This window comes from Ochotona curzoniae, unplaced genomic scaffold (genome assembly GCF_017591425.1).
Source record: "Ochotona curzoniae isolate NIBS_2020 unplaced genomic scaffold, NIBS_Ocur_1.0 scaffold_3208, whole genome shotgun sequence".
In the NCBI taxonomy this organism is placed as follows: Eukaryota; Metazoa; Chordata; class Mammalia; order Lagomorpha; family Ochotonidae; genus Ochotona; species Ochotona curzoniae.
Genome location: NW_024467106.1, coordinates 26,724,723 through 26,751,507, shown reverse-complemented (window position 1 = coordinate 26,751,507; position 26,785 = coordinate 26,724,723). Strand labels below are relative to the sequence as shown.

General features: G+C 38.7%; 1 protein-coding gene across 1 annotated transcript in view; it reads left to right on the top strand.

Annotated features, from left to right (window-relative positions):
- Positions 1-26,785, top strand: part of INVS (inversin) — a 153,464-nt gene that overhangs the window by 18,288 nt on the left and 108,391 nt on the right. The window contains exon 3 of the mRNA XM_041004286.1: positions 9,381-9,547. Coding sequence (XP_040860220.1) covers positions 9,381-9,547 — 167 coding nt within the window. The remainder of the gene's footprint in view (positions 1-9,380; positions 9,548-26,785) is intronic.

Genomic DNA, 26,785 nt, shown 5'->3' with positions numbered 1-26,785 from the left:
AATAGAGATTTATTTATTTTTGTTACAAAGTCAGATATACAGAGAGGAGAAAGATAGAGAGAAAGATCTTCCGTCCCATGATTCACTCCCCAAGTAAACCCAACGGCTAGTGCTGTGCCGATCCAGAGCCAGGAGCCAGGAACCTCCTCCAGGTCTCCCACACGGGTGCAGGGTCCCAAAACATTGGGCCATCCTCGACTGCTTTCCCAGGCCACAAGCAGGGAGCTGGATGGGAAGTGGAGCTGCTGGGATTAGAACTGGTGCCCATATCAGATCCTGGCACGTTCAAGGTGAGGACTTTAGCCGCTAGGCCACGCTGCCAGGCCTGAAAATTTAAATCTTGATTGTTGAATTCTTTGCTTGTAAAAGCCTGCTTCTCCAACACTACCAGGAAACTCTGCTGCTTCAAATCTTTCCAACTTCTGCCATCTTTGACCTCTACATCCTTTTTTTAAAGACTCGCCTGATTAAGGCAAATAATCCAAGCTTATCTCTTTTCTGATTAAGTGAAGTTAAATGATTAAGGACCTGAATTACACATGCAGCCCCTTCATGCCTGCACACAAAAGAACCTAGTCATGGATGTGACATTTTATCATATTCATAGACCCTGCCTATTTCCAAGAGGAGAGAATCATGAGTGTGTAATGGGAGTGCATATGCAGGGTAACACCTTAGGATTTTACCTACTGCAAGTCTTATTCAGAGTGTCTGTATCTCAAGTGGACTTTGAAGGATCATATCTTCCAAGGAATGAATCCAGTTAAGTTACAAATTTTTGGGTATAAACATGTTGTTTATTATTTTGCTTTTAGTGTCTGCAGGCTCTGTACTGATAATCCCTCTTTCATTCCTGATATTAGAAATATGTGTCTGTTTTGCCTTAAGTGATCAGTCTGGTGCAGATTTATCTGTTTTATTGTCTCAAATTAGCTTCACTGAGTCTTCTATATTGTCTTTCTGATTTTAATGTTATTTATCTCTGTCTTAATCTCTATTTTAATGTTATTTATCTCTGTCCATTATGTTTTTCTTCTTGTTTTCGATTAAACTCATTCTTTATTATTGTCCAAAGGTGGAAGTTTGTATCATTTATTTGAAACCATTCTTCTATTCTAATACAAATATTCAGTGCTGGTATTTCCTTCTAGGTCTCGATTATATGCAGGGTATGAACCTTACAATAGTATTTTTTTAACTTTTATTTTTAATGATGTTTACATAGTTGATTAGGATGGGAAGAGTAGAGGATTAGGAAAAGTGAGTAAGGCCATTGTTTCCAAATTTTCTTTTTCTTATTCCTGTACCCAGGGAAAGAGGAAAGATAAGGGGAGAAACTGCTCCCAGTCTCTCAACCGCCTCTGTACCCAGGGATGGGGAATGGCTACCTCATGTCATCTCAGAGTCCCTGATGTGGAGCATGCTCCAGGAGTTCTGCTTAAGTGGTTTTAATAGTTTTGAAATGCTGTCGATCTTGCTGATCCAAAGATGAGTAAATCCTTCCACGGTTCATTAGCTGACATTGCACCTTAGAGTCTGTTAGCCCAGATATTTGCTGTCAATGCCTCACTGGGGTAGCTGAGCAATTTGTTCTGCCCTCCTTCCCCTGCTATGGTTCCAGGTGTCCTCTACAGGCTCCAATGGACTGCCATATCCTCCATGTGCATCTGGGTTTGCCATCTACTACTCTAGCTAAGCCACTGTGAAGACTCAATTCTGACAAATGCACTCCAATATCAGACCATAGATCTTGCATTTCTCCCTGTGCTTGGAGTTCTGAGTCCAGCAGTTCAGTTGGGAGGATACCCACAGAAACCTTGCTGAGGTGATCCCAGACCTGAGTCTTTGAGTCTTGTGTTTGCTTGCCAGTGTAGGTTCCAGCTCTGTCCATCACCCACATAAACCTGCATACACATTGGTAGTTGCAATTGCTGGGTCATTTCTGTCTCCGGCACATCTCTTATGTAAACCAATGGATGCTGCAGCCCAGGCCAACCCTGCTCACCACATTCAGCCCTCTTGTATATCAGTGGGAGCTGTGGTCTGGTCGGTATAACGCTCACTAGGCCTGCTCCCAACTCTGGTTACTGTGTTTGCCAGTATGTACGCCAGACTTGTCCAGTCTATCTCACATCCCATTCAGCTTTCATAAATGTCAGTGGGCTTTGAAGCCCAGCACAACCCAACAAGCCCCACTATCCATCCCAAACTCATGCTGGCAGATACCACTGCCTATCTAGCCAGGCCTGCTCCCAGCCCTTGTTCTCATGCTCACTAGTGGGAGCTGCAGCCCATCAGAGAGGGGCCCACAGTTTCACTACTGGGCCCACTCCCTGTTCTGGATCTTGCACTCTCCAGGTGGTTCTGCAGTCTAGCTTGACAGGATTTGTCCCCAGTCTCAGCATTTGCCAGCTGATGCTGCGGCAAAGCCCTAGCCAACCTACTCTTACTCTGGCCTATGCGTGCTCCAGTGGTACAGTTGGTTAGCCCAGCCTGGCTCTCCCCCTAACCCAGTTCACATGCAGGACAACAGGTGTTATAACCCTGCCCAGCCTGATATGCCCCCTGTCCCAGCTCTCACACTTGCCAGTGGGAGCATTGGCTCAGTAGGGGAATCCTCCACAGCTCCTCTACTGGGCTTGCTTCGCCACCACCCCCAACCAGGTCTTATGTGTTGTAAGTGCTGTAGTGGTGGGTGCTACAGCCCAATCTGGCATGGCCCATCTTACCTCAGCATTTACTGGCAGGTTCTGTAGCCTGGGTCAGCCCAGTCTGCCATCAGTTCCAGCTCATGCTGCAGCCTAGCCCAGCCTAGCCATCCCCTAGTCTTGACCTCCATGTGAACTAGCTGGTAATGCAGCCCAACCTGGCCTGTCTGTACCCCGTCCTGGTTTTCAGATCTGCCAGTGGATGTTGTGAACTGGCCCAGCCAGGTCTGCCTCCAGACCTGAATCACATGTAACCTGGCTTGATCTGGGCTTCTCCCAACCTTGGTTCTTGTGCTCATCTGCAGGGACTACATCCTGACAAAGGAGTTCCCCAAGATCCTCTACCAGGGCTCCTTCCAGTGGCGGATCTTGCTTACACTGTGAGTCCATGGCCCAGATTGACTTAGCCACCTCTGGTCCTGGCAAACCAGTCCACACCTATTCCAGTTCTTACTGTTCAGTGCTGTAGCCCAGCCGCACCTGGTCCACGCTCAGACACAGCTCTCGTGTGGTTCATCAGATGCCAAGGCGTAGCTCAGCCCATCCTTATCCTCCCTGGCTCTCATGAACACCAGTAGGTGCTGGAGTCTAGCTCAGTCTGGCACACCCCATACTCAGTCAACATCCATGCCAAGAAACACTGGCAGTCATATCCAGCTCGGATCACCACCCCCATTTCAGCTTACAAGTGGGAAGCACAACCTAGCTGGGGTTTCCCCTTAGCTCACCAACCAGACCTGTTCCCAGCCACAAATTTTGCACATGTCCGTGGTTTCTCTGACCCAGTTCTGCATAGCCCATCCCTTCTCTTGGCCTTTGCCATTGGAAGCTGCAGCCTGACCTGTCCCGGCCTGCCCCCATTTCCAACTCTAGCTGGTGGATACTGCAGCCTAGCCCTGCCCAGCCTGCCCCCATCCCTGATTCATGCAAATCAATAGGTGTGATGGCCTAGCCCAGAATGACTCACACTTCAGCTTGGTTTCTGCCTGGCCTGGCCCTGCCACATTTACCCCCTCTAGAACCAACCCACACACTTTCCAGTGGGTGGCCCAGCCTGACCAACACCCAGGCCTGAATCACGTGTTCACCAGCAGAAGTTACAGGCCACCAGAGGAGTTTCCCAAGTTCTCCACCAGACCCACTCCCAGATCCAGATCTCACATGTGCCAGCAGGTGCTAGGCCCTTACCCAGCAAAGTGTGTCCGCTCTGTCCCGACCTTTGTATGATGGCAGAGAGTCCATCATCCTATTGTCAAGATATAGTAAACAGTTTCATTGGGAGTCCATCTTTGTCTGGAAGTAGAGATGCATACTACATTGTATCCTCACATCTGAATATGATAGTCTCCATTATACAGTTACAATACATTCCTTAAATGAAAAGCCACAATACAAAATCAACATACAGGAAGAAAAATTGAAATTTACAGTGTAATGAAGTAAAATTACATGCTGCTAGATGTGATAGTCTCCATTACAGTTAGTATACAGCCCCTTAAGTGGAAAGTCACAAAACAAAATCAACAACAGGAAGAAGAAATTAACAACACCATGACGTTAAATAACATGCTATTGAATGACTAATGTGTTGCTGAAGAAATGAAAAAGAAAATTAAGAACCTTCTTGAAGAAAATGATGCTACTGTATGATTTATAAGTCACTGAAGAGTTTAATCAGGAGAAAGTGTTTTGAAGAGATGAAACTAATAAAAAATTAAAAACCATGAGATATGGTTTCCACTGATTTTTCTTGGTGAATATTTGATGAGCTAAAAACAAAAATGCTTAATATAAAAAAAATAAGAAACTTGACAACCTTGGTGAGTTTCTAGAAGACCATTTTATTCTGCTTGATGGAAGTATTAAAAAGAAGTCAAGAATCAATGGCACAGTGTGTGAGCCATATGTGAGTATGGACAAGACATGGCTGGGCTGAAACATCCAACAGCAAGGACCAGTTTGGGTTGAAGGCCAGTTAGGAAAAGCCACTATTCCTGCTATGACAGGAGATGGACTGAGTAGGGCTGGCTCATGGACCCACTGGTATGCGCGAAGCCTGGCATTGGGAGAGGTTTTGGTGGAGGAGCCTGGCAACTCCTCTCGCAGGACACAGTGCAAGAAACATGATAAAACAGGCCATGGAAAGTTACCCACTGGCATACATTTGGCAAGGGTTGGGGGAAGACCAGGCTGAATCTGTCCACATCATCCACTGGCAAATCCAAGCACCAGAACAGTGTGGGTCGAGCTGGGTTCGGTCGCAACAAAGACTAGTGCACAATACGGAATGCCAGGGTGAGGTTGCCTGTACCAGAAGTGACTGCAGCGGCCAATCAGCACACGTGAGAACCAGGAAGGGAGGTGGTGGAGCCAGCAGGGGAATAAGGGGTGATTCCTTTGCTGGACAGCTACTCCGCTGGAGAGCATGGGCTGGGATGGGGACAGACCAGACTAGGCAGGGCTACAACACCTGTGCGCCTCATGTGGCCTAGATCAGGGAAAAGCCAGACTGGACTGATTATTCCTACTGATGCAAACAAAATTAGAGTGGGTGAGGGTTGTTTGGGCTTAGCCATAGCATCAGCTGGCAGAAGCTGGCACTGGGGGCTAGTTCTGTCAAGTCAAACCACAGAACTATCTGTAGAGTACATAATCTGGGAGTGGGAGAGGCCTGGGAGGGTAATAGTGGGCTCCTCCCTCTTGGGTTACCACTCCCACGGGAGGGCAAGAAAACCAAGACAGGGGCTGGGGTGGAATGGGGTGTGGGACAGACTGGACTAGTCTGCTACACATACTGGCAAACCAGGGTAGGGGGCGAGCCTGGTGGGGGTTATTGTGGGTTGCTCCAACTAGGCTGCTGCCCACACTGGTTTATGCGAGGGCCAAGTATGTGCTGGGCAGAACCAGGCTGGACTGCAACACCCATTGGTTCCAGTGGAAGTCGGGGCTGAAAACAGAACCAACCCAGCAATCACACCACCAGCTGAGGTGGTTGGACTGTGCTGGGCCCTGTACCTGCTAGTACATACAAGAATCTGGTCTGAGAACACCTCAAACAGAGTTTCTTTGGAGATCTCCCCAGTCAAATGCTGGACTCAGAACCCTAACTGTTTCTTCCTCTCTTTCTGTAACTGACATTCAAATAAGTGAATAAATCTGTGTATGTGTTTATATATACATATACACATATGCATACATACACATATATGTATATATGTACATATATTTATTTATGCATATATATTTCTTTATTCCTGGTGTTCCAGAATTTGTATTCTCATATCCCTTCTATTTGAAGAGATTTATTTATTAATTCTGTTAAATCTAAAGCTTGCTGGCCTCAAATTTACATTGTTGTTACATTTTCATTCTCAAAGAATGTTTTTTCTCAAAATATAAATTCTGAATTGACAGGAGATTTTCCTTCAACACTTGAAAAATGTTCTGTCTCTTTTCTCTTATTTTCTGAGGAAACATAAATTATTATTCAAATTATTTCTTCCTATACATAATGCAGTTTTCTCTCTTGCTGCTTCATGATTTTTTTTTATGTCCAGTTTTCAAATATTTTATTTCATGGATTCGGCATGGATTTCTTTTGGTTTATCCTGTTTGACTCCTTAAATATATAGGTTTATATCTTTCACCAAATTTGGGCCATTTCCAGCCGTCATTTCCTCACTGATGTTTTCAATCCCTTTACTCTTTTCTGTCTTTCTGAGACTGACATTTTCTTATTGTCTCACAGGACCCTTCTTTCTATCTTTTCTATCTGTTGTTCAGATTGAATAATTTTGTCAGCCTGTCTTCCTTCCTCTCTCATTCCATTCTGCTGCTGGACCTACTCAGTTTTTAAGCTTGCTTGTTTTATTTTGTTGTTTGCTTACTAAATATTCCTATTCCACAATTTTCGCTTAGCTTACCTCTGTATTTTTTCTTCCTTTGCTGAAACTTTCAAGTTTCCAGTGTTTATTATTATTTGAGCATTTTTATGATAGCTAATTTAAAATATTTTTCAACTAATTCTGATATCTATAATGTTTTGGTATCTATTGGCTGTTCTTGCTTAAATTTTTTTCATGCTTGAACTGTCTAGTAATTTGTGATTGTAGCTTTGACAATATGCCTAGTTTGTTATAACTCTGAATCATACTTAAATATCCTATTTTAATAAATTGACAATCTCTTTAAATTTAGAATAAATATTCTATTTCACTTTTGTAGACTGTGATTCAAAGGTCAAGTTAGTGTCCAGAATTCTTCCAGGCTCTTATACTCTGTCCTACTTCATTGTTCCCCAGACCAATTTAGGATGTGGGCAGTATTCCACTCCTGATTCAGTTCTCAGATCTTTTGTTATTTTTGTTCTGATCAGTTTTGCCTGTGGCTGCTCAGAAATGGCCATGATTTCAAGTAACAGTTTACAGAACTGCTTTCTCCCACTTTCTCTTATCCATGATTCGCCTTTACTCTATTTCAGAAAGAAGAAGATATCACCTCATTATCATCTATTGCTTAATTCAAGGCAAGATCCTTGACAAGGCTCCTCTCAAGAGTCTGCTCAGTGACAGTGGAGAGGGGAAGAGATATACTTTGTTTTGTTCCATGTACATAGAGTAGAACAGGTATAGTTAAATGGGATCAGTCTACAGGACTACCTGCTTTGTAATCTTGTAAGTAGAGAGAATAGGTTTCTTCTGCAGAACTTTATGATTGTAGCACTTGATGTTTCCAGGTTATTGGATATGTGGCACCCAGGCTGTCTAATACACAGGAGGCGAAAAGTTCCCTTCAGGAGACTTACTGTACATCAAGTTCCAAAGTCCTTAACCAGTTTGCCTTCCTTGCCCAGTTCTAATTGATTTTGGACAAAGTTTTCAGTTATAACTATTTGGAGAATCACAAGTATTGCTTTTAGCCCTTGTCTGCTCGCCTGCAGACAAGTGATCTTTTAGCTTTTCAGTTGCTGAACATTATGGTTAGTGATGCTTTAAGCCTGTAATTTATAAAGTAAATCAAAATTATGTTATTGCAAAGATTGAAGGGGAAAGGACAGAACAAAACAAAGAAGGAACAGGGGCTTAAGGGAAGAACAAAGGGAATTGTGGTTATCTTCTTTAAATGTTATATTTAAAATACTTGATATTTGTACTCTTTATATTAATAAAAAAAATCCTAAAGAGAATCAAGCTACTATGCTATTACTACATCTTCTCTAGAATGGAAAATCAGCCATGACAAATGTTTGTATCCTTCATAAAAACATACCATGATCCTTAGTGTGTAGTCAGCACTAAATAAGGACTGGTTGAAAAACAAAGGAGTGAAAAGGAACATAGCCTGCTGTATATCTCAAACTATTTACTTAGCTTTAAATAATGATTAAAATTTGGACCTTTGGGATCATCAGTTTGCATTCTATCTCCAAGGACTATTTTACCCCACGGATGTCAACAGGTTCTCTAACTTGTCTTCATTTCTGTTTCCTGTAACAGAGGAATTTAATGTCCATCTCATAATTAAAAATGAAATAATGCATTTATTTAGCTCAGTGCTTGATAATTTGCCTAGCGTATTACTCAGCTTTTCATTACTGTAACAAGATACCTCAGGAAGGCTAAATTTACAAGAAAAATATATGTTTTTGACTCACAGATCTGGAGGTACAAAATCTAGAGGCCTCATCTGAAGGCAGCTTTCTTACTGGCAGAACATGGCATGGCAAGAGACAAGGGGCGTGTGCATCTCTCTGTCTGCTCCCTCTCTCTGTCTCTTTTTAAAGATTTGTTTATTGAAAAGTCAGAGTTACAGGGATAGAGGGAAAGACGGAGTAAGAGAGAGAGAGGGTTATCTTCCATCTGCTGGTTCACTCCCCTTACTGGTTGGGACTGGCCAAAATAGTGGGTCTGGGCCAGGCTGTGAAGCCAGGAGCTTCTTTCAGGTTGCCCGCAGAAGTAGCAGGGGACCAAGTACTAAAGCCATCAGGATGGAGCTGTGACATAATGCAGCACCCACATCAAATGACAGCATTGAAAGTGGCAACCTTACATACTATGCCACAATGGCACCCTCTTTGTGGTCTTATATAAAAACAGCATGAAATATTGATGGAACTCTTATTCCTTAATCCCACTCCAATCTAGTTGCTCTCAAAAGCCCCACTTCGGAACATCATAATTGGATTAATTCTCCACTTTCTTTTTCTAAGATTTTTTTTTTTTTTTGGAAAGTCAGATTTTCAGAGAGAAGGAAAGGCAGAGAAACAAACATTTCATCTTCTGGTTCACCCCCTAAGTGGTCACAACAGCCAGACCTGAGCTGATCTGAAGCCAGGAGCCTCTTCTGTGTCTCCCACATGGGTGCAGGGTCCCAAGGTTCTGAGCCGTCCTTGACTGCTTTCCCACACCACAAGCAGGGAGGTGGACGGGAAGTAGAGCAGCTGGAACACAAACCTGTGCCTGTATGGGTTCCTGACGTATGCAAGGCAAGAACATTAGCCACTAGGCTTCTGCACCAGACCCAATTCTCTACCTTCTTAGTACTGTAAGACTTTGGGCACTAAATGCTTGAACTCAAGGGATAAATATTTTAACCTCAGAGTTAAGCATAGTTCCTTCTTGTGTTAACAATAACAATTGTGAAGTAATCATTGTCTGTTCCTTATATTTATAGGAAACCCTGCTCTTAAAGACAAAGAAGATCAATTTGGCAGAACACCACTTATGTATTGTGTGTTGGCTGACAGACTGGATTGTGCAGATGCTCTTTTGAAGGCAGGGGCAGATGTCAACAAAACTGACCATAGCAAGAGAACTGCCCTCCACCTTGCAGCTCAAAAGGTAAGAATAAAATTACCATTAAGGGTTATGTTTGGTGTGGTATTTCATAGTTGGTTAATTATTCTATGCCCTAAAGAGATGATGAGGAAAATAAAAATATGAAACATATAACACCTAAATTTCATATTCCTTTTCTAAAAGCAGTTTTTAAACAGCAGTAAAAAACAGGTAGCCTTCAGTAGCTACCTTCACTTATCTGGATTCCTCAAATAATGACATTATTTTCTATGATTTAATGTTTGCTGAGGGAAAAAAAAATCAAAGTTATAGATACAATATGACTGTTACAAATCTATTTAAGTATAAGGAAACAATTCTTGAAAATATACAAAAATGTTAATGTTTGCTAGATTTAAATATTGGGAAGAGATATGGGTTTTAATACTTTAAACCTAAACAATACTTTAGTGGCTTAATGATGTTTAAATGTGTTTTCTTAATAAGTATCACTTCTACAATAAGAAATTGTAATATCTCTTGAAATGTGGGAAAATAAAATTTTACCAACTGTTTTAAAACAAACTACATTACCACCAGCAGCTATTTCAAGTTTTTAAAGACATAGTTAAGACCTCGAATCTTTAGAATTAAATACATCTAAGAGATAAGATGTGAAATTTCCAAATTATTTAAAAATTACCTAAAGCTGTTTTCTCCCTCAATAAACTTTTGATTTATGAAATATATTTCCAATGCCTGGTATTTTGTGTGTGTGTGTGTGTGTGTGTGTGTGTGTGTGTGTGTGTATCATTTTAGACCTCTATATTTTTGGAATAAAGCAATGAACATATGTTGGATTCAGACGAAACTATTAGAGTTATTTCTCATTTAAATTTGAGCCAGATATAGCTGATTAATCGAGGGGTTACAAAAATACCTTTTCATTAATTGAATCTTTAGAAGGGGCTGACATTAAGATACATTACTGAATACTCCAGTCATATGTTCTTATTAGTTAAATATGTCATGTTATTTCCAGAGTTACTTCTCTTGAATTTGCTTCTTATTATTGTATTTTTTATAAAACCCCCCTCATTTTCTGTTTTAACTGCTGCTTAGGTATTTATAAACTTTGACCTAGGCTTGTCAGCTGATAAAACTATTCAGTCAGGAAATGGTACTGCATTAATTTGTTATCATGAAAAACTAAACAAGGAAAAGTGAACCGTCCAGATAGAAGTAGGCCCAATATTAAGAATTTTATATCCATTCAGTTGTTTTCATTGTGATTCACTTAGGTGTAAAACTCAGTTCAAACTTGTAGTTTGAAGGGACCTAATAATATCAACCAGATTATGTGGGAGAAAATAAGGATGTAAGTTGATGACTCAATGCAACGGCAATTTTGTAGAAATGTAACACAACCAAAATAATTGGAAGAAGATGTATATATAAGTAGATATATTGGCTCTGAGTCTCTTGATGAGCTACAGTATATTGTTTTCTTTTGCCCTTTGTTTCTATTTTGATTTCAATGGTGATTTTTATGCTGTCAAAGAATAGAGTTATGACTTTTATGTAGGAGTTAACATAGTTGCCGTCTCATATTCTTTCAGATAACTAATAACTAAACATTACTTTTTTTCTATGTTACCAACATTTTTAAGTGCCCACCAGAAGCAGTACTCTGTCCTAAAATGACACTAACAGTAACTAGTAGAATTTCCAGAACCAGGAAAATAATCTCTGGTATCCTGCTCTGCCCAGTTAAGCCTTGGTATTATTTTTGGTTTCATGCTTCAAACAAAGCAGCATGTTAAAAAAAAATCAGAGACATTTTAGAGCAAGAGGGAATAAGATGGTGAATGATCTAAACATAATTTCTTTTACAAAAAAAAAAAATTAAGATTTTAAACAGAGGAGAGACAGAGAGATTTCCATCTACTGGTTTATTCCCCCAAATGGCCTTAACAGCCAGAGCTGAGCTAATCCAAAGCTGGGAACCAGAAACCTCCTCCTGTTCTCCCACATGGGTGCAAGAGCCGAAGGATCCGGGCTACCCTCCACTAATTTCCCAGGCCACAAGTAAGGAGCTGGATGGGAAGTGGAGCAGCTAGAATATGAACCAGCACCTATATGGGATGCTGGCACTTGCAGGTAGAGAATTAGCCGTTTTGGTTACCACATGACCCAAACCTAAACATAATTTTTAAAGAACAGTTGGAAATGTTGTATCCCAGATCTGTAACATACCTGCTTCTAAGTTTATAGAGACACAAATTTTTTTTAGAAGAAAAAATATATTCACCTTAAGCTTCCAGAATTTTTCCATATTGAAGTAAACCAAATATGATCTCACAATGAAAGACACATACAAAACAATCTATTGTGATTGAAAGGAGAAAACAGATCAGTTTACAGAAACCATCAGATATTAACATCATTAGAGGTATGGTATAAAATAACCAATAATGGAATTGTAGGAGAAGGTATTGTGGCACAGCAGGGTGAGCCTATTTGGGGGATGCCCACGACTCATATCTGAGTACCTGATATCCAGTCCATCCCTTGGCCTCTGATCCAGATTTCTGCCAATGAGCAGCCTGGGAGGCAGCCGATGATGGCTCGAATACTAGGGTCCCTACCCCTGCTGTGGGAGACCCAGATAGTTACTGGCTTATGGCTTTAGTCTGTGTCATTTGGGGAATCAACCAGAGGGTTCTCTTTCTCTCTTCTTCATCTCCTTCTTCCTCTGCCCTCCAAGGATAAAAATAAATCAACCTTAAAAAAGCAATTAGTAATGGGATAAGGATAGAAAATAATTCAGGTAGAAAAGGATAAAGATAAAGAAGAAGGGGCCCAGTGCAGTGTCATAGTGGCTTAAGTCTTCACCATGAATGCACCAGGATCCGATATGGGTGCTGGTTCTAATCCCAGCAGCCCCGCTTCCCATCCAGATCCCTGCTTGTGGCCTGGGAAAGCAGTCGAGGAAGGACCAAAACCTTGGGATCCTGCACCCACATGGGAGACCTGGAGGAGGTTCCTGGCTCCTGGCTTCAGATCAGCTCAGCTCCAGCCCTTGCGGTCATTTGGGGAGTGAATCTTGAACAGAAGATCTTCCTCTCTCTTTCTCCTCCTCTCTGTATCTCTGCCATTCCAATAAAAATGAATAAATCTTTTTTAAAAAAAAAAAGATAAGAAGGAATCAAACAGCAGACCAAGCATCAATTCTGGCCATGAGATGCTTGTTTTGGATTAACTCTTGTGCCCCAAAATTCCATAAAAACTGAAGGAAACACGTGCACTGTTTGAAGTCATTGAGGACAATCAGCGTTGCAAAGTTTGCACAACTACAGTCATTCAAAAAAGGACAGCATGTGATGTGAACTCCCCCACTGTTTTCCTAGCACCACATCCATCCTGGCTTTTTTTGTTTTAAAGTGTTTTCCAAATTGGAATGCAAAAGAATGCAACTCTAACAGGAAGCAGCAGTCTTACTAGACTGAAGAAACTAAGGTAGAATTAAAAAAAGACTAGTGACTGGAATTTGAAGGGCAATGCCATGGAAGGAAGGGAACTGTGGAGAAGAACTCCAAAAACCTGAGTACAAAGTCCTCTGAAGTCACTAGCAGGTTCCTAAAATTGTACAGGATAGGGCTCCAGGACCTAAGAACTTACTCATAAACAACAGCTGGGAAACTGAAGATCTGAGCAGATTGTTTTTAGAGTATCCTATATTTTCTTTCACATACAAGTCTTTTAATATGTCACAAATTGATTTTTGTGCAGGGATATAAGTTTTAAAACCTGAATTACTGTTTTTTCCAACATGATGCAGTTCATTTTAAGCCAAGGACTAGCAGTTGTCCATGCACTCACTGGGTTTCATGATTTTTGTTGTTGTTTTTCCTAAACGGTCCTAAAATACTAGCAAGCCATTTACAAAATTAGAAAATTAAAATTGTATAAACAGAATATTTGAAGGGAATTAATTTGCTACTGCTGTATAAGAGGAGAGTAGAAATACATAAAAAACTATTGTAATTCAGGCCAACAGGAAGCAGTTGATGTAAGTGATGTAATTTGGCAAACAAAAATTTTCACCAAACATTTATTTTCCAAATGTTTTCCTTGTAATCATGGATATATACCCAGAGAGACAGTAAAAAGTGAATTGCATAGGTCCTGTGCACACAAGTGCCTTTTTTTTTAGACTTGTAAAAGTAAAATTCCATGTTTTTCCAAAAGTGGGACCCTTGGAATTGAATACTTTCATCCTTGTCTGTGCCTGAGCCCAAGCTCCTCTCAGCTTCTTGGGGATGCAGCGGGGCAGAGACCAAGAGGGAACCAAGAGGGGAAGTGCTCCTTCCTCCCCAGGGCTCTGGGTTGGAAGTCCATGGGCTTTGCAAGGTGGTCATAGCAGTTCTGGATGCTTTCCGGGATACCACAGTTCTGTTAAACCTGGTTTCCCTTTGTTTAGTGAACTTTATTGATATATTGGGTAGCAAATATTCTTTTCAAGACTCCTCTTTTCCACTTACTCTAATGTATGTGAATTCAGAAATGTGATATATATATAATTATCACCATTCATGTATTCATTCGTTCAACATCTTTCAAATATTATAGTCATATAATGTGGTAGGCCTTAAAATACAAAGATGCTTTTAAATTGCTTACAAATATCATGGTTGATGATATTAAACAATTTAAAAATGGCCCATATATTATTAAATACATAAATGTAGAAAATGTCAAAGCTATCACATGTAAATAGGCATTATTATTATTGATTCATTCTCATATGTTCTTATTTTATGTATAATAAATTTATTATGTCATCTTACCTTAGGTTAATTTGAGGGAAAAATTCATGCTCCCCTGGTATGAATTTTTGTTTGCATCTCTGTTAGAACCTTATTACTTTGTATTGTAATTATGGCTTACTTGTTTCTTTTCCACTAGCCCAGTGCTCTAGGCAATAACTTTGTTTTATTTATTTTTGAATACTCCTAGATCTAGCGCAGTATCTGACATGACTTGGTTGAATGAATTTTATGTTACTGATAAAGTCATTAGTAATACAAAAGCCAGACATTTTGTTTATTAGAAACATTTATCCAGATTCAAAATACATATATGTGGGAAAAAATTATTGAACTGTGCTGCTTGGCTTTGACACATATTTACTTCTCTGGAAACAAATTACTCTTAGTACAAGCTTCTGAGGAAATGGTACACATGAGGATAAAATTAATCTCAATATAATAAACATCTGTACCTAATTTGTTTTTCATTTACTACCCTCAGTTTAATCCAAGAAAGCAATTGATCATATCTTTTCTGCGCTCATCCTGTTGTTAGAAATGTTTTGCTCTAAGAGTCCACCAAAATGCCAATTGTTATACATCTTAAACCCTGTAGAAGGTTATTTATTTTGTGAATAGAAAATTAAGGTGTCCTACATTTAAAAATTATACCATGTTAAATATAAAAATTAAAGAAGCTTCAGGTTTTGGTGCTGCGATTATTCTGTTTTTTATTTGCAAACATTTATGAAAGTTAAGTGTTCAATACTAGTTTTCAGACTTCAAGATAAGTTGTTTCCATGTTCATGTTTTACAAAAAGCAAAGGGAAGATAATGCCTCTGTATTAGTAAGCTCTTATGGAGACTTATAAGAGATAACACTATTTGGTTTCCTTATTTTGCACACATATGTGCATACACACATACTAAACAGTATGCTCTTCAGTCCTATTTAACTCCATATTCCTCTATTCCTTCTCAGTGTACATACACTACTACCATAACTCATTACCATGCTGTTAACTAAAAATGTTGTTTATCTTTTATCTCATTTTCACTGAGGTTGTTACACAGTGATAGTCATGGCTCGATTCCTCTTATGCTTACTATTCTTGTGTATATCAAACACTTGGTAATGACAGTATTTACAAACGTGAGTGAATTAATCCATAAATGTGGACCTCAAATTTATTGTGAAGTGTATGATATTCAAAATTGTTGAAGTTAGATTACCGATGTTATTTTAATGTTTTTTTTATTATCAAATTTTGAAAGCAATATTCTTAAGGATTTATTTGATTTTTGTTAGAAAGACAGATGTACAGAGAGGAGAGACAGAGAAGATCTTCTGTCTGCTAGTTCACTCCCTAGATGGCCACAATGGCTGCAGCTAAGCTGATCCGAAGCCTGCTCTGGGTCTCCCAGGGGTGTGAAGGTTCCCAAGTCTCTGGGACATCCTCCACTGCTTCCCCAGGCCACAAGCACAGAGCTGAACGGGAAGTGGAGCAGCCAGGACATGAACTAGTGCCCATATGGGATGTTAGTGCTTGCAGGTAGAGGATTAGCCAAACTGATCCATCACACCAAGTGCTGAGAGCAATATTTTATGAGACTTTCTGTGAACTTAATTTCTCAATGAAATATATCTCTTATCTCTCGCAGGTTTTTCATCTCTACAATGAGATAACACTTCTCCTGATTTTCTAGGTGATGCTGATAAATCCTTAGATTGATAGTAGATAGTTTTGTGGCAGAAATATATGTTATAGGCATATGTTATCAAATGTTATTGTTCATGGTGCAGCGTAGGTGCAAACATCAAATTACTATTAGGGTTCAGTCGATATCAGAGGTAGAAAGACTTCAGAAACTTCTTGTCCAATTCATTGTTGGGTGAGAAAACTCTCTTGCTGCTCTAAGTCCTTTTCTCTTCAAAAATTATTCATCGTTCTGTACCTTCATACGCCTGGAACCTTTGTCTTTATTAATTAACTATTTTAACAATAGAGATAAAAATAGAATACTTAGAATAGTTCTTATATTTGTCTTGGGTATTTAGATGAAATAAAGCAGTATAGATGAAGTCTTGGATTTATTTTCCAAAGATTTGTCAGCCACAGCGGCAGCACCAGCTGGTGAGTGGCCAGGAATGGGCCATTCTGGGTTAGGCTGCAGAACTCATCAGCACGTGTGAGAAACTGTATTGGAGGCTTCAGCAATTAATATTTCCTTACCCAACTCCTGTCCTTTCTGGGTCTATTATTTACCTAAACAAATCTGTCCTAACAGTCCTTTTTTATTTTTTTTAGTATGGATAAATATAAGCTTTGATCCTCTTTTTTTTTTTTTTAGAACCTCGTAAGTAATTTTGACTACAGTGTAACTCTGCAGCTTTATTGTATGTTGAATTTTCTTTTAATATTATGTATATTCCTCTTTGTCTACACATAAATAATGAAAAAACCAACAAAAATATATAGGGAGAAGCACCTTTTACCAGCAGATTTTATATTTCTTTGTTTTACATTACAGGGTACAGAGCATGACTGATTTGTTTGGGTTTTTCTTTGTTTTGTTTTATTTTGTTTTAATGAGGCACAGTGTGACCTATGCTTTCTTCACTGGCTCATTGATATGTTGGCTACTTGTTCCTTCTAGAACTTTCACTTTATTGATACTACAGTAATTTGTCTTTCCCCTACTCCTCTGGTAGTTCATTTGTTTTCCTTGTTAACTCCTTTAACTATCAAAAGTTCTGCCTTAAGTAAAAATCTGTATATTCCATCCCCCTTAAATCTCTTCTACTTGTCTAACTTTGAGCTGTTTAATTGCAAATCTTTGTCTCTAGCTCCAACTTTTCTCCCTATTTTGCCTTATATTTCTATCTTCTAGAAATCTCTGTATGTCTTTCCAAAGTCTCAGTTTCAACATATCTAAAATAAAGCTTCAACATGTTGCCTATAACCAACCTTCCATCTGATTTTTTTGAAAGTTTATTGAATTCATACAATAAAAAATTAACTATTAAACATAAACATTCAGGAACATGTCATACATATATAATGCTGTGCCTAATTCTGGAGCATGTCAGCCATTCTAATATGAAATCTCTTACCCATCAGCTTCTTTTCATGGCCCATACCGTGCATCCCCTGGCAATGGCAAATATACATTTTTATGTCTAGGAATTTATCTCATAGGTATTTCATGTAAGTTGAGTCATGTATGACTTTTGTGCCTGACTCTTTCACTTAAACATAAGGTTTTTTTCTGCTCATCCAGGTGATCATATTTCAATATTTCATTCTTTTGTATGGATAAATAATATTTTCTATTGTATATAGTATACATTGTATATAGTATACTACTATATATACATACTATATATACTGTATTTATGTTATAGATCTATATACACTCAATGTGTGCATATATGTACATTTTTAATCTCATCAGCCATGGATGTCTGGACTGTTTCTACCTCTTGGCTATTGTGATTAGTGCTACTGTGAATGTATGTGTATGTGTAACTGTTTGCAGTTCTTCCATCTGATTGTGTTTTATCAATTTGTGCTGTTAATGATCAGTTACCCAGGTTAGAACCTTTATGGCACATAGTAGCTGCCAAATATTTATTAATTGAATAGATTTGTTAATGTGTCAGATGAGATATTTTTCACTTCTTTGTAATTGTTAACTCTGAATTATAGTCCTTGTTCTGCTACTGATTATTTATCTTCAGGCAAGACATAACCTTTGTATGCTTGGTCTTCCTCTCTGCAAAATAAATTTCTTGAGCCAGAAGTATAAACAAAGTCAAAAGATGATGCTGGAAAATACAATTTAAGTTACAACAAAGGCCAAATAGAAATTGCTCCTGGAATTGATGAAAAAGATAGCAATCTCAGGGAGAAGTTCACATTTAAAGAAAGGCATATAAGCTTCAATCATGTGAAAGTATATTCAAATCTGCATTTAGAGAAATACAGGAATTGGCATTGTGGCTGGTAAAGCCACTGCCTGCCATACGCCATCCTGCTCCACTTTGTAAGCAGTTTCCCCTCAATGGACTGGGAAAAACAGCACAAGAGCACATGCATTCTAGCTATACATGTAGAAGACATGCGTGAAGCTCCTGGCTCCTGGCTTTGCCCTGGAGCAGTGCTGGCCTTTGCAGCCATGTGGGAAGCCAATCAGTGCTGTCTTCTCTCTGTGACTTCAACTTTCAAAATAAATAAACAAAAGAAAAAAAAGAAGTGAAATCAGGGAGAGAGGGAAGAAAGGAGTGAGAGAGAGAAAAAAAGAAGCAGGACAAAAGTAAAATGTAAAGAGTTCAATTAAACCCATCATTTAAACCTGTTTTTAAAGGAAGGCTGCGAAAATAATTTAAATGGAGTTACGTTGGAAATAACATTCTTAAATATATTCTCAATCTTTAACGGAAGTCTTTCTGTAAAACAGCACGTGTCATTCTGTTTCAGGAAATGTCACTTTTCTTGATGTCTTACATGGTGCATCCATACATGAATACATCTTCACATTTATCATTCAACTTAGTGGTTTAGATGCGCTGATGCTGTTAAAGTGATAGTTAGGGTTATTGGACTTCCGTAATCTTATCTGAGACTAATAGACTACCCTGAATTAAAAATTGTCACTTTCTGTTAGATTTTTTTCTTGTAAAAATAAGTGTTCATCATAGCAAATAAATTAATAAAGGAGAGGACAAGATACAAGAAAGAGAAAGAAAAAGAGAGAGACAACCCGGGCAGGGATGTGTTTTGTGTTGTTACTCATACCTTTTACTGTAGTTTATTAAACATTTTCAGTGTGTACTACTAGGCTTCTCTGAAGCTACATTCACGCAGTAGTCTATTTTTAGATGATTGGGTTAAGTATTGTACCACAAACTGCATAACCAGTGGATATCTGAAGAATATCACTTACTAGCAGTGATAGTTCATGTGGTTTTGGCTGTCCTGTGCTTGTAAAAGAAGACACCATAAGACATTTGTGATGCCTGCATTCCTTAGAAATGCAGGGAAGTCTCAGCATAGGAAACACTTATGTTGTAGAATCTTAATGATCTCCTCAAGAGACAGATGATGTTAGGACAACCTTTGTCAACCCTAACTAGGCTGCTTTTTTCCAAGCAGTGAGAAAATCCTTTTCTAGAGGCTTTTCTTCTTCTTTTTTCAACTCCTGGGGTTTATAACTAGTATCTTTTGTCCTCTTGTATATTTTTAGGAACTAATTCTAAGCCTGTCCTTTCATTTTTCCAGTTTAGAAATACTTTTAGATATTTAAGATCTTAGTTTCCAATTGATGTTCCATTCAAACTGCAGTTGGTCTGTTTTCACACAAGTCCAAAGACTGAAAGAAAAGCCTGTCCTTTGATGAGCTTCAGTTCATGAGCTTCAGTTTGCATGTATAAAATTTACCATCACAACAAACAATGTCTTAGATGAAATCATTTCTTTCTTTATCTAACATGATCCTACTTTGAAAAACAGCTTCATTTAACTTCAGGATGGCTTCACAGATGTTGGAGTAAATGTATATTACACATTTTCTGTGTAATTAAAACTGAAGGAAACTGAAATTGGTCAATTTCTTCAAGGCCACTTTGTCATCCTCAGAGTGAGGAATTACCTTGTTATGTGATCCCTAGCTCAGTGCTCTTGATACTGCTTCAGCAAAAGAAAACCTACTTATTTTCCTAAAGCTTTCTTTCTTAGACTCTTGACTCTTCTATCCAAATGTAATTCCTAAATTCAAATTTCCAAAAATACACGTAAGGGTTTCATTCTTACAAAGCGTACTTGGAATTTGAACATCTTCCTTTAAATCCATTGTTCTGTTTGTTTGTCATACTGCTCAGTCTTGGTAGACCAGCCATAAAGATTGTAATTTGAAACCTCATGGCTTGCAGGATTTTGCTTTAAACATGATAGTGTTTTCTACAGTGTATTCATTTTCCAGACATCTTTATCTCTTCAATGACCCTTGCTTTTACCAAGACATGAAAATACAAGCATCTGCTTTCTATGAATAGATTCAGAGATCCCCCCAAGCCTGGATTCCCATGGAAACCAATCAAAAACTAAAAGGAAAAGAAAGAGTATGTATTGAATTTCCCTGAGACCCACAGCTTGTTTTTCATTAGACTCATGCTGATTTCTTTTCAACTCTGGGCACAGAGCCAACGAATATTTTTACTGCTGATAAAAAGGAATTTCAGATCCATTTATTTTCATTTAACCTTTTAAAAATTAATTTTGTATGTAACATAAATTCCAAAGAAAACTTGAGCATTAATTTTCCAATTATCTTCTTATGTCCTAGGACCATAGTTGCTCACATAATTTCCTCTTCTTTTCTTCTCAGCTCATATTTTACTGTTAAAAAAAAAAAAAGGTGGCAGGGAGGGAATCAGAGGCTTATTATCCCTCAGTGTGAATATTTTCAACCCCCAGGCACCGCATTTTCCCTTAGACCAATCAGAGAAGTCTTTGTGCCTCGCTTATATGTTAAGCTTTTACAAAGCCCAAATGGTATTTTACAAATATGATAGCCAAATTAGCACCAAAATGCCCAAGTGGGAGGAATCAAGAGACTTAGGGAGGTGATGGGTTGGGAAAATAGGTTGTAATTTTTAATGAGGTAATTAAAGTGGTATTCATTGAAGATCTCTGTCTTGTCTCTCTGTTTCTCTGCAATTCTGACTTTCAAGCAAAAATGAATAAATCTTAAAATTGTATATTTTTTCACTCTGAATAAGGTGATAAGTCTTCAGCAAGTTTTGAAGACAGTAGTGACATGTTCTGTCCTACGTCTTGAAAGAATCATCTAATCAAGTAAAGTTGCCTCCAGTTTTACTGTTATCTGTTCCTCATCTACTCCTCATATGTAATTCCCTTGCAGTAGAAATGCACACATTTGTGTAATTCATATTGAAAATGGATACCTAGTATTGAATATAATCACAGCCTGACAAGCCCAAAATGTAACGTAACTTATCACTATTGATATGTTGTCAACCAAATGCAGTTGATTTGTGTTGAAAGTTATTCAAATAAGTCTGTTTCATACTCTCTGCTGCTTAAGATATATCTTGTGTTCATATTGTTGTGATTTTGGATCGAAATGCAGCATTTTACTGTATGCATAATTTGAGGTGCCACAGATCACTTTTTTTAATTAATCCTGTACTTTGTGTATGCAACCACGTATGTCATTTACCACATACAGATTTGTTTGTATGTTTGATTGCCCACTGATGGAATCATTTTTTTAAAAACATACCCTTTTCTATTTGAAAATCAGAGTTACAGAGATAGAGAGAGAAAACCTCCTTCTCCTGGTTCAGTTCTCAGATGTCCACAAAGGCCAGTGGAGAGTAAGGCCAAAACCAGAAACAGGAGTTTCATTTGAGATTCCTGATTGGGTAGCAGAATCTCAAACACTTGCCCATCTTCAGCTGCTTTTTCCAGTTTATTAGCAGAGAGCTAAATCAGAAGTGGTGCAGCCAGGAAAGGAATCTGCACATACACAACACTGACAGCGCGGACTGCAACCTGGAATACCACAGCCCTGACCACCTGATAAACCTCACTATGGAAGGGCATTTAGTGGTCATTTTGTTTCCACTGTCTAGTACTTATAACTCTGTCAGTGCTTGCTGAATTGAATTGAGTTCATCATACAACCCTATCAGCATCATCTCAGTTCTTGAGTTTGGTGTTCAGCATAGTTGACGTCTGTCCCATTTTGGAGTCTCTGGTATTCTCATCATAATCTTTGACATCAAAATAGATTCTACTTATAGAAAGGCGTTGTCACTGAAACACTAGTGCTAAAATCAGCTTCACTAATTTAAGATGTTGTTTTATTCTTTTATTATACTGTCTAAACTGTGTCATCAGTGTTAAGTAGGAATCTTGAAAAATTTTATATAATCTCACAGAACCCATTTTTTTTGCCACTTTAATGTTGATGAGTATGACATTCACTCATTTCTTCAGCAGCTCCATACACTTTTAGTATTTAATATAATGTTAGTCCATTTTCTGTTGTTACTGTAATAAAATGCTGTAACTTGGTACCTTATAAAGTAAGTTTGTTTGACTTAAAATTCCAGTGGCTGGAGAGTTTCAGGTAGCACAGCACTGGAATCCTGATGTGAAGGATACTCCTCTCACTGTGTCACAGTGTGGAAGAGAAGCTGAAAAGGAGCTATATGCATACAGAAAAGGAGCTATATGCATACAGAAAATGGTTCCAGTATCTGAACCTTTGAGGGTTAATTTATATCTAAGCCATTGCAACTGTAATTGTTCTGCATTTCTGTGCATAAACATATTGTCAGTATTTCATTAATAAAAGTACACATATTCAGGAAGGTGAGAGAGAGAGGGGGTGAGACAGAGCAAAAGAGAGATCGTCCCTCTACTGGTTTAATCCCCAAATGACCACAATGACCAGCGCTGGGCCAGGCCTAAGTTAGGACCCAAGAGCTTCATCAGGGTCTCCCACATGAATGTTAGGGTCCAAGCACTTGGGCAATATTCTACTGCTTTTCTTGGACCTTTAGTGGGGATCAAAAGCAGAAGTAGAGCAGCCGGTAGATAAACCAGCACCCGTATTAGATACTGGTTTTCTAGGCAGCATGTTTTTTTTTTTTTAACCCATTATGCCATAATATTGAACCCTATGAATTTTAAACTAGGAGACCTGGATGAATCTCCTGACTCCAGGCTGCAACCTAGCCTAGTGCTAGCCATTGCAGTCTGGGAGGTGAACCCACAGATACACAGATACTCTCTCTCTCTCTCTCTCTCTCTCTCTCTCTTTATCTCCCCTCTTTCCTACTCCCTTGTCTCTGTAACTCTGACTTTTAAAAATAAATAAATAAATTTTTAAGAAAATGGAATTAATATACTCACAGTTCATCTTAAGCCATTCCGGATTTCAAAAGACATGTTTGAATCCTTGTGAATTTTGTGTTCAAATCTTTCTATCTCTTTGTTATACATCAGATTGACCCTGAAAACTATTAGGCATTTGAGCTAAAATATTAAACTATACTTTGAAAATTTTTACCATAACTGTGAACATGTTTTTAAGATATATTTTGGGGCAGGTGCTGTAGTGTAGTGAGTAAAGGCACTGCTTGTGTCACTAGCAACTGATATGGGTGCTAGTTTGAGTCCCAGATGCTTCACTTCTGATCCGGCTCCTGGGAAAACTGTGAAAGATGGCCCAAGTGCTTTGTCCTCTGCACCAACATGGGAGATCAGGAAGAAGCTCTTAGCTCCTGGTTTTCAACTGTCCCAGGTTCAACTGCTGTCCAATTGTCCAACTGAAGCCATTTGAGCAGTGAACCAGCAAATGGAAGACTTTCACTGTGTGTCTGTCTGTCTCTCTCTATTGTAACTCTGCCTTTCGAGGAAAAAAAGCTTTTTAAAATAATTTATTTATTTGTAAGGTGGTATTATATTTGTAAGGTGGTATTATATTTGAAAGGCAGAGTTACAGAGATAATTCTTTGGATCACTCCCCAAATGGCAGCAACAGCCAAGACTGGGTCAGGCTGAAACCAGGAGCAAGAAGCACCATCTAGATCACCCATGTGGATGGCAGGGGCCCAAGTAGCTGGAGTGTATTCTGCTGCTTTCTCAGGTACATTAACAGGGAGTTAGGTAAGAAGTGGAGCAGCAAAGACTTGAACAACACCTATATAGGATGGTGGCATAGCAAGAGGTGGCTTAACCCACTGCATCACAACACTGGCCCCTGAACCTTTAAATTACATTCAAGTAACTGGTTATTTCCATATTGCACAGGTTTTAAACTATTAATGCACGTGTTTGTGTGTGTGTGTGTGTGTGTGTGTGTGTGTGTGTGTGTGTGTGTGTAATTAGGTTTGTGCACTCAGGTACATACTTTAAGTTATTTAGGGACCCGTGGTGTGATATAGTGAATTAAGCTACTGCTTTTGTTTCCAACTTCCCACATGACTGCTAGTGCATGCCCCAGTTGTTCTACTTAATTTCTATTAGATATAAACATTTTTTGAAAGACAGATTTGCAGAGACAGAGAGAGATTGTCCATTAGCTAGGATACTCCCCAACTGGCCACAATGGTTGAGCCAATCTAAAGCCTGGATCCAGAAGCTTTTTCCAGATCTCCCACATTGTTGCAGGGACACAGGACTGAGCCATCCATCCTTCACTGCCTTCACAAGCCGTAAGTACAGAGCTGGATGGGAAGTAGAGCAGCTAGGACATGAACACGTGCCCATATGAAGTGGCCAGTGCTGTAGGCAGAGGAGGCTTAGTCTGTTGTGCCACAGCACCAGGCCCTGCTCCACTTGTGATCCCAATTCCTTGCTAGTGCATCCACAAAAGCAATGAAGCATGGCCCAAGGGCTTGGACCCTTGCTACCCAAGTGGGAGAACCGCAAGAAGCTCCTTGGCTTTAACCTTTCCAGGCCTTGCTGCTGTGATCGTTTGGGGATTAAATCAGCAGATGTAAGATCTATTCCTATTTCTGTCTAATTCTACCTTTAAGATAAGTAAACTAATCTTTAGAAAAATGTGTTATTTAGTCTAATAATTTCTGTACATACATTAATAATGGAAGTTTTCAATGCATGATCCTGGAGTAGAGAAAAAAATTTGCTATGAATTAAAATGTAGAAGTAAAAGGAAAGAAATTAATAATATGACTACAGGAATAAGAAATGCTTTTTCCTTGCAAAAAGCATGGTAATGAAAGTAGAAAACAAAAGACAAACTGGAAATAATATTTAGAAGTTATTTATTGAATAAAAGTTAATGCTACTAACATGTAAAATGCAAAAGAACAATGACTCTATAGAAGTTGGAAAAGAGATTACTAGATAATGCACAAAGAAGCCAAATGCAAACAGCCCTTAAATATATGAAAACATGCTCAGTATCATGCATCATAAGAGAAATGCAGATTCAAATTACAGTGAGATAACACATTTCATGTCTCAAATTGGCAAAACCCTGAAAGTTTGACAACATGTTCTGATAGCAAAACTGTAGGGAAATGATTACTCACATATTGCTGAAGGAAATGAAAAGTGACACCTATGAAACAGTATCAACAAAATTAACTGGAATATATGTTTACCTTTAACCTGATATTTCCATTCCTGGAAATCTATCCTGTACACACAAGTTAAAAATAAGAAATTATGTGTACCCAATAATTTAACTATAACTTTATTTGAATGTAGAAAGTCTAAAAGCAGAATTTTTAGATGATAGATTGGTAAGTAAGAATATCCTTCCAGGGGCCCGGCGCGGTGGCGCAAGTGGTTAAGTCCTCGCCTTGCACACCCGGGATCCCATATGGGCGCCGGTTCTAATCCCGGCGGCCCCGCTTCCCTTCCAGCTCCTGCCTGTGGCCTGGGAAAGCAGTGGAGGACGGCCCAAAGCTTTGGGAACCTGCACCCATGTGGGAGACCCGGAAGAGGCTCCTGGCTTTGGATCGGCATAGTATCGGCCCGTTGCGCTCACTTGGGGAGTGAATCATCGGATGGAAGATCTTCCTCTCTGTCTCTCCTCTCTGTATATCCGCCTTTCTAATAAAAAATAATAAAAATAAATCTTTAAAAAAAGAATATCCTTCCACAAGACAGAATTCTGTGTTTGTAAAAGGCAATGAGAAATATTTTATATAATAATATGAAATGCTGTCATAGACTGACAGACTATCACGTATGATAGTCTATATTTCATATAGAACTGTAATGTGGCCTCTAAGATGGTTGTTAAGAGAAAAACAAGGTGCTGAACCATATATACAACCTCATTTTCCAAGAAAGGAAGGGATAATAAATTGTGTTATCAAAAGATAATAGAATAAATTTCAAAATGAATAAAGGTGCTTACCTACAAGGGAAGAGAAGAAGATAAGATGGAGGGGGCAGAAATGCAAACTAGATTTCACTGAAAATAACTTGTTCTGTTGTCCTGTTTATGAAACTCTATAAATATGACTTCTGTAATTATTTTTGAATATTCAAAAGTTTAAAAAAGCATTCCCTAAGTTTAAAAACAAAATGAAGCAAAGAAACATAGTTGTGTAGCAAGTTAACTTGGCGTAATTATACTGATAATTATTTAAGTCATTTTAAAACATAGTAATTTGACTCCGTCATTCTAGTAAAATACTTCCTAAGGACAAAAAGAGCTACAAAGAAATTCTAAATTATGTCCAATAAATATGTATTGTTAATCATAGTTATTCTGTTGGTAATAATAGTTACTGTTACTTGACATAAATAAATGGGTCATTATGTTACTATAGGATAAAACAAATGGATTTGTATTCATTTCATTACTAAAAAGGTTTTCTTTCTATAAAAAGATATATAAGTGTAAAATGGTGGTAGGTTTTTCCACTGAAAATTATATTCCTGAGTTTCATTGTTCTATTCACTGAAAAACACTG